The sequence below is a fragment of the Mytilus californianus genome, unplaced genomic scaffold (genome assembly GCF_021869535.1).
Source record: "Mytilus californianus isolate M0D057914Y unplaced genomic scaffold, xbMytCali1.0.p SCAF_58, whole genome shotgun sequence".
Classification (NCBI taxonomy): domain Eukaryota; kingdom Metazoa; phylum Mollusca; class Bivalvia; order Mytilida; family Mytilidae; genus Mytilus; species Mytilus californianus.
Genome location: NW_026262710.1, coordinates 1,031,143 through 1,042,919, shown reverse-complemented (window position 1 = coordinate 1,042,919; position 11,777 = coordinate 1,031,143). Strand labels below are relative to the sequence as shown.

General features: G+C 29.2%; 1 protein-coding gene across 1 annotated transcript; it reads left to right on the top strand.

Annotated features, from left to right (window-relative positions):
- The first annotated feature begins 4,132 nt into the window (after nucleotides 1-4,132).
- LOC127704123 (general transcription factor II-I repeat domain-containing protein 1-like) lies at nucleotides 4,133-10,375 on the top strand. Its single transcript, XM_052208020.1, has 9 exons — nucleotides 4,133-4,293; nucleotides 4,989-5,038; nucleotides 5,183-5,236; nucleotides 6,216-6,269; nucleotides 7,035-7,088; nucleotides 8,068-8,121; nucleotides 8,888-8,941; nucleotides 9,929-9,982; nucleotides 10,272-10,375. Exons 1-9 carry the CDS (start codon nucleotides 4,193-4,195, stop codon nucleotides 10,373-10,375), a joined length of 579 nt encoding a protein of 192 aa, XP_052063980.1. The 5' UTR covers nucleotides 4,133-4,192.
- The last annotated feature ends 1,402 nt before the right edge of the window (nucleotides 10,376-11,777 follow it).

Below are 11,777 nucleotides of genomic sequence, written 5' to 3'. Positions count from 1 at the left end.
TTTTACTATGCTTTTTTCAAAAAAAATAATAAAAAGTATGGTTCACCGCGCGATTTTTCAAAGTACGAGTCGTTCAAAATTGCCAAAATTTGATTAGATTGTTCATGATAAAACACATTTTTGTGCATAAAAGGAAATCTATGAATCAGAATTTTGAAATAAAATATGAGAAGATAGGTTTTATAATATATTTTAAGAAAATAAAAAGAAAAAATGGTCACCGAACTTGTTTTCTTGCTCCAAGTAAAAAATGAAAATTTCCTTATATGTCCAGTATACATTTTGTACTAAAAGAGTTATCTTCCCTTAAATGGCTTATTTGAAAAATTAATTTTAAAAACACAAATATTTGGTATTTGTTAAAACATGTTCGATAATGCAATGAATAACTAAGTTTTCCTCTTATAAATATACAGTGTAACCAATAAATTGCAAATCTATCTTCAAATTTGCACATTTGGGCAAAGAACTAGACCGATTATTTACTGTGATGGTACAATTCAAGATGGCGGTATACCCCTGAACTACCTTAAAATAATGGAAACTTTGTATTGAAAGCACTTGCCGACCATGCAAGGGCTGTATAGCCAGTCAAGGTCGTTAAAAACTTCCATATATATATTGAATCACAAAAAATTGTCGAAAAAAATTCTGAAAACATTATGTCGTTAATTTAGAAATCTATATAATTTTTCTATGATTATTGTTGAAACATGTACACAAAAAAATCCGTTTGATTGATATAATATAACCATATGATTACTGACTTTGTAATTGGTTAACTTTCAACCATAGAAACGCAGTGACTGATCCTATTTTTATATTACACCATTAAAATTGTATGTATCCACAACATATCATTTTTTTTTTTTAAATTATACTGTACCTTGACCTTAAATGTATTTTAAAGTGCAATGGTAGCTATAAATGTATATTAAATTATATATTTATATTTCAGTGTGTTGTATTGCAATCATTAGGGTATGAGGTTGCCGCTATCGCCGCAAAGGAGAGCGAGTCATCGCAACTGTTTGGGACCCCAAGAGGCTTGGAATTCATCCAAGACGTGAAATTACAAAAGGAATTCCGAGAATCCGTATTCAGTTAGTAATAATGAGTTAAATATTATAAGATTATACTTCATGTTTTTTCAATGGACGACCGGAGAATCAAGATATTAAAATGTGAACAACTCCATAATGTAAGGAATAAGATACTACTAGAAACAGTTGTTGTACTAGACAGTCTTGGAATCAAATTTAATGAACTTTTGGACAATGAAAAGTTGCAAATAATTCTGGACATCACACCGGTTGCAACATCAAGAAAACTCTCTCCAGCCAGTGTAGCAAAAGTAGAACGCCTAACTAGACGCTTGATATACCAGCTACATATAGCCCGTTATAAGATAGTATGCGGTTGATAATAATAAGGATAATGACTTTAAAAGGAAAAGCTAACCACTACCATAACAGAAGAAACAATACTTTAGCCACAAAACTCATATATACTAGTCAATTTACAGAGTGTAACATAATGAACCTATTTTACCATATATACATACTAGTGGTGACACTTTACTAAAGTGTGCGATCTTATATCGAAATTATCTTAAATTATATATAGCCAACAGAATTTTAAGCAATATATGGATTATATAAAGGACTTTTTAGAAGAACCGAATATAACTTTTAGACAATACTTTACTATATATCTTTTAAATCATGAGGAAGAGGCACTCATTCTTTTATCATCTTACCGTGATAGGAAAACAAATGATTTTATGGAATAATGTTATTGATATCTTACAGAAATGAGTTTTACTTTTAAAGCATATCTAGCTACGTATACAAAACGGTTAGGGGAACCGAAAACAAATGTGTAACATGCGTGTATATATATATAAAGAAAGAAAGGAATTTTATATTATATAGTGACTGGCTTTTAACCACCGTATGATAGGCACAGAAACATTTTAATTATAAAACAAAGGATTTTTAATATAAGTGTGTGTGGGTAGGATTTCACTGTAAATATAGAGCACTGCAACATATTGGTGGAGGCATCACTGTACATAGAAATTGCGGATCACAAGTTCTACATACTAGCGTATGGTTCCTCTACAAAGGGGGTTAAAGATACAGAGGTAAGGTAAGGTAAGATATTCATACAACGTACTTGTAATTCAAAAACCTTTTAAAATACAGCCTACAATATAAGTCCTATTCTTGCCTCCATTCAGTCACGTATATGATAAGAATTATTTTAAGCACATACACATATACCCTGTAAATTTCTAGGAACCAAAGAGTATAAATTTACACTTAATTTTCATGGTGTTTGACACATTTTACATGACAACATCATGACGAAAAAGATTAAGCAGAAATATAACACTTTACAGAATAAAAAAGAGTGAGAAATTCGAATGTTGACTTCAAATTAGGAGGTGAATATATGTTCCAGATGAATAAGCAATTCGTGCTTCAATATTGGAACCCGTCAAGTCGCTCGTTGCATATAAAGAAGCTGCAATAACTCACATTTGGTAATGCAACAATAAATGAAAAGATGAAGGGAAGTTTACTCGAAAATGTTTTATATTTGTTTTACTATATTTTTAAGGACACATTGTGTATGTTGGAGATAGTATAACATGCAAAGAGACCAAAAAAGAACTAACTGAAAAAGTTAGAAAAATTTTCAATTCGTGTTGGGGTAAGTCTATTAAAATATGTCGAAAAAAAAACGAAATAAAAGAAACATGCAAACTTAAAAAAAAACATCTTAGGGACAACTTAATTTTCTAAATGATTTTTAAAAAGTCCTTTATTTACCAGTTGATCTTATAGCAAAAATTATCCCTTCTCACTTAAAAAAAATAATGTGTAAAAGCTACACTGTAATTTGGGATGGGCGTTTATGTCTTTTCCCTAAAGTAAGCACAGTGTATGAACAATTTTTTTTTATAATTTTAAGAACACGTAAGGAATACATTCGAAATATTTTATTTTGCGAAAATGTTAATCAACTTGTTCATATCAAACACGCTGTAAATTATGAGTACTTTTTTTTATCACAATTTCTATATAATGTATAGTTTAGAAACTAAAACAGTAGAATATATCAGATTAAGAGTGTTTATTAAATGATAAAAATGCCGTATATCTTTGGATGGTCAACAAACATGTTGATTTATGAGAAACGATTGGATAATTCCTTTTTGGAATTATTGCCCTTAACTGATAAGGGGAACTTCTCTTAGGCGGAACAGACAGCCTATGTTTACGAAAGAATAATAAAAAGACAGACGCAGCAGGCAAACTACAATATGTACTAGATTTACAAAACGCTGCAGACATATCGATCAATTGAATGTTAAAGTAAATGCTGATTACTGGTTATTAAATATATGTTTACATAGATATAAGAAGATGTGGTATGAGTGACAATGAGACAACTCTCCATCCAAGTCAAAATATATAAAAGTAAACCATTATAGGTCACAGTACGGTCTTCAACACGGAGCCTTGGCTCACACCGAACAGTAAGCTATAAAGGGCCCCAAAAATTACTAGTGTAAAACCATTCAAACGGGAAAACCAACGGTCTAATCTATATAAAAAACGAGAAACGAGAAACACTTACGAACCACATCAACAAACGACAACTACTGAACATCAGATTCCTGACTTAGGACAGGTGCAAACAAATGCAGCGGGTTTAAACGTTTTAATGGTACCAAACCTTCACCCTTTTTCTGAAACAATAGTGTAACATCACAACATAGAAAGACACACTATAAAATATCAACTGAAATAGCTTAACTCAATCAAAAGACATATCAACACCATTGAACATACACTGAACAAATAAATTTGACCTATGACACAATGTAAATACAAAATAAGTAAACCAAGGGAAGAATAATAAAAGTAACATGTTTACATATATCAAGTTAAAAAAAATATTGTCTTGTGGCTGTCTATGTAGTATTTTCATCTTTAAAATTCTGATTGTGACATCTTAAAATAAGAATTGGCTTATTGTAGCGATTTTTTGATAAACTGAGGTTAATTAATACTACTCCTTCTTGCAGATTTATGTGGTGACATATCTCTTTTCAGCATCTGTCAGTTTGAAGAATCAGGCAGTACCCTATGGGAATATCATTAAAAACAACTCATATAGAATGGAGGGTCTGCCTGATGGTGTTATTTTCAAAGACCCTAATTCTTATGGTTTGTCTACTCTTAGGCAAATCATAAGCCAGAAAGAATCCATCAAATTTGTGTATGTATTACCCGTAGAACATGTAGAAGTAGTCACACATTTAATATTATGAAGCCACGAATATTTTTTATTTAGAAACTTGAATTGCATTTTAAGTTTTAGATTTTTCTCAATTTACAACGATTGTCTATGCTGATTTTAGTGCTAGAACAAAAGATTTGAAATAACAATATAAATGAGTTGAGTCAAACATTTAGTGCAGACACTTTCAAATGCTCCTTGAAAATACCATAACAAGTGCTAGGAATATGAAGCATCTATCGATAGTCATAGCAAGGGTATCAAGCTTTATCCTGCTTATTTTGTTCCAGTGTCGATCAATTGTGAGTTCTGATAATGCAAATATTTGTAAAGAAACCGTTTATAAGATAAGATAAGATAAGATATTTTTATTCCAATTAAAGGGCCCATGACGAGCAAAAACATGTATTACAATGATTTTGATAATTGACACAATAATGTTGATATAAATCATATATAAATATGAATATAATCATCTCAATTGTAAGATGTTAAACCACAGCCAGATCAGAGCCATACACATATTAGTAAAAATATTAGTCAATTATATTTAATATTAACAGGCAAATATTCTCAATGGGTTACATACAAACATATCTGTACTATTTTGATAGTTTTCTGAGTTCAAAATAATTGTTAATATAAATTGCAATAATTTTAATAATCTCTTGAAGAAACGTGACACCAGCTTCCACACTTGCCTCATCTGCAACATCATCCAAGGGTATGTAAATAGGTAAACGGACAGAAAGTCACAGGACATGTATTCACTTTTAATTGTAGGAAATTGTTCATAAGCCTTGATAAATGAAATTTTTTTAAATTTTAATTATTCAAAGGATTTTTTTTTACATTTTTATATTTACAGAATTAGAAAATGGAAATATTACGGATGTCACGGATGCTCCAGCTATTCCTTTAGGTTGGTATTTTGATCCAAAGTTTGTACAATGTATGAGATTTATTATGTTATCCACTTCAAGTTAAAGCTTTTGATTTGATTAAATTATCAATGATGAATTTGTGTTTTCTCGGTGGTTTTGTATGCATATGAAAATATGAGTTTTATGAATTGTAAAGATATACAAACGAAATAACACAAACACATATCAAAGTCTCTAAATATGCAGTAACAACTTTACGTTATAACATATTAATAAAGTACATACAATATCATAATGATATTTACACAATATTCAATTTTATATACATACACACGAGTCACGATTGTAAATGATAACCTGTACAATGTATTAACTTCACAATATTTCAGAGTCCATGAATGTATAGAATACGCTACATATATTTCATATTCTTATTTTCAAAATGTTTATACGGCTTGAGTTCATAATATGGCGCGGAATGAAGGTCAAAAATACTTATTTACGTATATACATAATTCGATTTACGTATATACAAAAATAATTACGTATATTCGTTAATCGAATTACTTATATACAGAATTAATTCCGTATACACAGAAATCGAATTACGTATAAACAGAAATAATTCCGTATACACAGAAATCGAATTACGTACATACAGAAATAATTCCGTAAAGACAGAAATCGAATTACGTATATACAGAAATATGTTATAACAATGAATTTCATTGGCAGGTTGTATTAATGTCTAGTATACAAAAATATTAACGTATATACACGAAGAATTCCGTATATACAAAAATATTTCTTTACATACGTAATTATTTACGTATATACATAATTGTATATACGGAATTCGATTTACGTATATACGTAATTATTTCTGTATAATCAGAAATAATTATGTATATACGTAAATAAATATTTTTGACCCTGATTCCGCGCCATATACCAATACATATACATATACACTCACACATTACGCTTGTATAGCAGAATTATATTTATTTTATATAGAACTGAGAGAAGTACCCATGGAGGAAGTAGCCGATGCTATAGATATTACTATAGGTTAGTTTTTTTTATCCACCATTTGTACTAAGGATGTGATGAATAAAAAAAAAAAATAAAAAATACACTGTACGATCTTTTTTTCGGTTTTGATTATTTATGTGTTTTATTTACATTTGTTAAAATCTAAACCGATTATGTATGGTATTTTTTAAATTTTAATTATCCAAAGGATTTTTTTTGACATTTTGTTTTCATAACAATTTTTTAATCATTATTGATATTTATTGAATAACTTTTAATAACAAAGTTGTGATATATATTATATTTAAAAAAAAAAAAACAAACAAATATTTATAAAATGAGTGTTTTCTTGTTCAATGAAAAATAATAACAAAACGGTATTGTGACTTTTTGTCCTGTGACTTTTTGTCCTGTGCCTTTTTGTCCTGATACTTTTTGTCTGTGACTATTTGTCCGTGACTTTTTGTCTGTGACTTTTTGTCGTGTAACTTTCTGTTTGACTATCTGTAAATCTTGTATAATATATGTAAATAAGGTTTGTACAAGTAATTCGTATTTTTCGAACATCTTGAAACAAGCAGGCCATCGGATGATTTTTAGATTCAGAAAAACAATATATTAAGTTCTATGTTTTGCCAATTGGTTCATAAATTTTTTTCCTAAACATCTATATCTACCTCAATCAACCGAAATCCATCATAAAGATGAATATATTTCTATTTTTCAAAACGTTTATAATGCATGTGCTGAAATAAAAGATCACTGATTTTAATTTAAGCTTGAGTAATTTTATATTTACAGAATTAGAAAATGGAAATATTACGGATGTCACGGATGCTCCAGCTATTCCTTTAGGTTGGTATTTTGATCCAAAGTTTGTACAATGTATGAGATTTATTATGTTATCCACTTCAAGTTAAAGCTTTTGATTTGATTAAATTATCAATGATGAATTTGTGTTTTCTCGGTGGTTTTGTATGCATATGAAAATATGAGTTTTATGAATTGTAAAGATATACAAACGAAATAACACAAACACATATCAAAGTCTCTAAATATGCAGTAACAACTTTACGTTATAACATATTAATAAAGTACATACAATATCATAATGATATTTACATAATATTCAATTTTATATACATACACACGAGTCACGATTGTAAATGATAACCTGTACAATGTATTAACTTCACAATATTTCAGAGTCCATGAATGTATAGAATACGCTACATATATTTCATATTCTTATTTTCAAAATGTTTATACGGCTTGAGTTCATAATATGGCGCGGAATGAAGGTCAAAAATACTTATTTACGTAAATACATAATTCGATTTACGTATATACAAAAATAATTACGTATATTCGTTAATCGAATTACTTATATACAGAATTAATTCCGTATACACAGAAATCGAATTACGTATAAACAGAAATAATTCCGTATACACAGAAATCGAATTACGTACATACAGAAATAATTCCGTAAAGACAGAAATCGAATTACGTATATACAGAAATATGTTATAACAATGAATTTCATTGGCAGGTTGTATTAATGTCTAGTATACAAAAATATTAACGTATATACACGAAGAATTCCGTATATACAAAAATATTTCTTTACATACGTAATTATTTACGTATATACATAATTGTATATACGGAATTCGATTTACGTATATACGTAATTATTTCTGTATAAACAGAAATAATTATGTATATACGTAAATAAATATTTTTGACTCTGATTCCGCGCCATATACCAATACATATACATATACACTCACACATTACGCTTGTATAGCAGAATTATATTTATTTTATATAGAACTGAGAGAAGTACCCATGGAGGAAGTAGCCGATGCTATAGATATTACTATAGGTTAGTTTTTTTTTATCCACCATTTGTACTAAGGATGTGATGAATAAAAAAAAAAAAAAAAAATACACTGTACGATCTTTTTTTCGGTTTTGATTATTTATGTGTTTTATTTACATTTGTTAAAATCTAAACCGATTATGTATGGTATTTTTTAAATTTTAATTATCCAAAGGATTTTTTTTGACATTTTGTTTTCATAACAATTTTTTAATCATTATTGATATTTATTGAATAACTTTTAATAACAAAGTTGTGATATATATTATATTTAAAAAAAAAAAAAACAAACAAATATTTATAAAATGAGTGTTTTCTTGTTCAATGAAAAATAATAACAAAACGGTATTGTGACTTTTTGTCCTGTGACTTTTTGTCCTGTGCCTTTTTGTCCTGATACTTTTTGTCTGTGACTATTTGTCCGTGACTTTTTGTCTGTGACTTTTTGTCGTGTAACTTTCTGTTTGACTATCTGTAAATCTTGTATAATATATGTAAATAAGGTTTGTACAAGTAATTCGTATTTTTCGAACATCTTGAAACAAGCAGGCCATCGGATGATTTTTAGATTCAGAAAAACAATATATTAAGTTCTATGTTTTGCCAATTGGTTCATAAATTTTTTTCCTAAACATCTATATCTACCTCAATCAACCGAAATCCATCATAAAGATGAATATATTTCTATTTTTCAAAACGTTTATAATGCATGTGCTGAAATAAAATATCACTGATTTTATTTTAAGCTTGAGTAATTTTATATTTACAGAATTAGAAAATGGAAATATTACGGATGTCACGGATGCTCCAGCTATTCCTTTAGGTTGGTATTTTGATCCAAAGTTTGTACAATGTATGAGATCTATTATGTTATCCACTTCAAGTTAAAGCTTTTGATTAGATTAAATTATCAATGATGAATTTGTGTTTTCTCGGTGGTTTTGTATGCATATGAAAATATGAGTTTTATGAATTGTAAAGATATACAAACGAAATAACACAAACACATATCAAAGTCTCTAAATATGCAGTAACAACTTTACGTTATAACATATTAATAAAGTACATACAATATCATAATGATATTTACATAATATTCAATTTTATATACATACACACGAGTCACGATTGTAAATGATAACCTGTACAATGTATTAACTTCACAATATTTCAGAGTCCATGAATGTATAGAATACGCTACATATATTTCATATTCTTATTTTCAAAATGTTTATACGGCTTGAGTTCATAATATGGCGCGGAATGAAGGTCAAAAATACTTATTTACGTATATACATATTTCGATTTACGTATATACAAAAATAATTACGTATATTCGTTAATCGAATTACGTATCCGTATACACAGAAATCGAATTACGTATAAACAGAAATAATTCCGTATACACAGAAATCGAATTACGTACATACAGAAATAATTCCGTAAAGACAGAAATCGAATAACGTATATACAGAAATATGTTATAACAATGAATTTCATTGGCAGGCTGTATTAATGTCTAGTATACAAAAATATTAACGTATATACACAAAGAATTCCATATATACGTAAATCGAATTCCGTATATACAAAAATATTTCTTCACATACGTAATTATTTACGTATATACATAATTGTATATACGGAATTCGATTTACGTATATACGTAATTATTTCTGTATAAACAGAAATAATTATGTATATACGTAAATAAATATTTTTGACCCTGATTCCGCGCCATATACCAATACATATACATATACACTAACACATTACGCTTGTATAGCAGAATTATATTTATTTTATATAGAACTGAGAGAAGTACCCATGGAGGAAGTAGCCGATGCTATAGATATTACTATAGGTTAGTTTTTTTTATCCACCATTTGTACTAAGGATGTGATGAATGATGTAAAAAAAAAAATACACTGTACGATCTTTTTTTCGGTTTTGATTATTTATGTGTTTTATTTACATTTGTTAAAATCTAAACCGATTATGTATGGTATATTAATTCATTCTGCAAGAAAAGAGGAAATCCTATATTTTTTTTTTTGAAAGATTGCATGATTTAGTACAAAAACTGTATTGAAAACACTATAAAAAAGATAATACTTACATTTAGGTACAAGTGTTTACTCTTTCCATTTCAGGTGTTTCAGACACATTAGCCCATGCTGTTTCCAGTGATGCTGTAGAGGAGCATGGTGTTGAAGTACTTACAGGTTTGATTACAGTTTTTTCTGCATTATTTTAGTTTATATATATATATATATATTAGGAAAATAGAGCTTGTCTGCAATCATCATAAAATTTTGCATTGATTGATCGTTGATTGCTTAATGTCCAATGCCTGCGCAGTGGCGTAGCTGCCGTTAGGCACTTTAGGCAGGTGCCTACACATAAGTTTTTCACAATTTTTTTTTATTAAAAAAAAACAAAACAACGTTATCTGTAGATGCACGCTAGTGAAGTCGTCAAAACTCTTTAATAATCGAATGTCATGTGTACACTAGTCTATCATCCTTAGTGAATGGAGTATTGGATAGAATTGTATGTCATTATATTCCCCCTTATATAGAAACTATAAACTAGAACTTTGGTTCAGATCATTTCACTTCTATCAACAAATACTGGAATGAACCTGAACTTAGACACATGATTTTTTTTAATTAGTTGTTGTTGGCTTTCAACTAGCTTTCCACTTGTTCTTCATCCGATCTACAATAAAACTCTTGCCAAAGTTGGGCGTTCGTTCGTTCTGTGCAGGATGTATAAATACACAGTCACGTCTGGTCAGAATGGGGACGTTAAATCCGATACCTAGTGTAGAGAGAATGCCACGCTCTCTGCACGTTAAGAAACTTGCAACAACTCTTTGAGGGGTTCGTAGGTTTACTGAAAGGCACAATTTCTGTTTCTATCCAATAAACCCTCATTTTCCAATGCATGGCGTTTCCAATTTTCCAGACCTTCGTCCTGGACGATCCCTATTACAGGACCTAGCTACCTGTTGTATTTATTGTAAATTTGTTTTTGTCCTGAACATGCATGAACTATTTGCAACTGGACGTTTAACAATCAATCAATCAATCAATCAACTAGCTTTCAGTAACTTTGAGTACTCTCATATCTACGTGTAATGACCATAATTATTCAAATTCCTAAGCAGGTAGGGATTTTATAGTACAGGATATAAGGAAATATGAATTTCTTGAATTTATTTCGATAGTATGAACAGAACAGAACTTCTGCATGAGGCATCGACTGTGTGTGTATGTGTTTGTGTAGCCAGGGGACGGTGAAGGTTTCTTTTAAATGAAGGATAGTCAATATGTACTATCAATTGACGTATATATACCAATTATCCTCAATCAGAAAGGAATAGCTATGAAAATACTATAAACAGGTTGTGCTGCTTAATAAAGGGCTACTCTTATCCACGCTGGGCAATGCATATTGTAAATATTTATTTTTAATATATTTCCGATTGTACTGCCGGCTAATTCATCAGTCAGATATAATTGTAAAATTATGTATATTATAATTTCTTCGAAATTTTTTTCATAGATATAGGAAGATGTGGTATGAGTGCCAATGAGACAACTCTCCATCCAAGTAACAATTTATAAAAGTAAACCATTATAGGTCAAGGTACG

Bases quoted from the DNA above. Each gene is read 5' to 3' on its own strand.
- LOC127704123 (XM_052208020.1), top strand. From the start codon at position 4,193: ATGGAGGGTCTGCCTGATGGTGTTATTTTCAAAGACCCTAATTCTTAT. The intron at 8,122-8,887 runs GTTAGTTTTTTT...TTATATTTACAG, and splicing joins TGCTATAGATATTACTATAG to AATTAGAAAATGGAAATATT. The intron at 9,983-10,271 runs GTTAGTTTTTTT...TTTCCATTTCAG, and splicing joins TGCTATAGATATTACTATAG to GTGTTTCAGACACATTAGCC.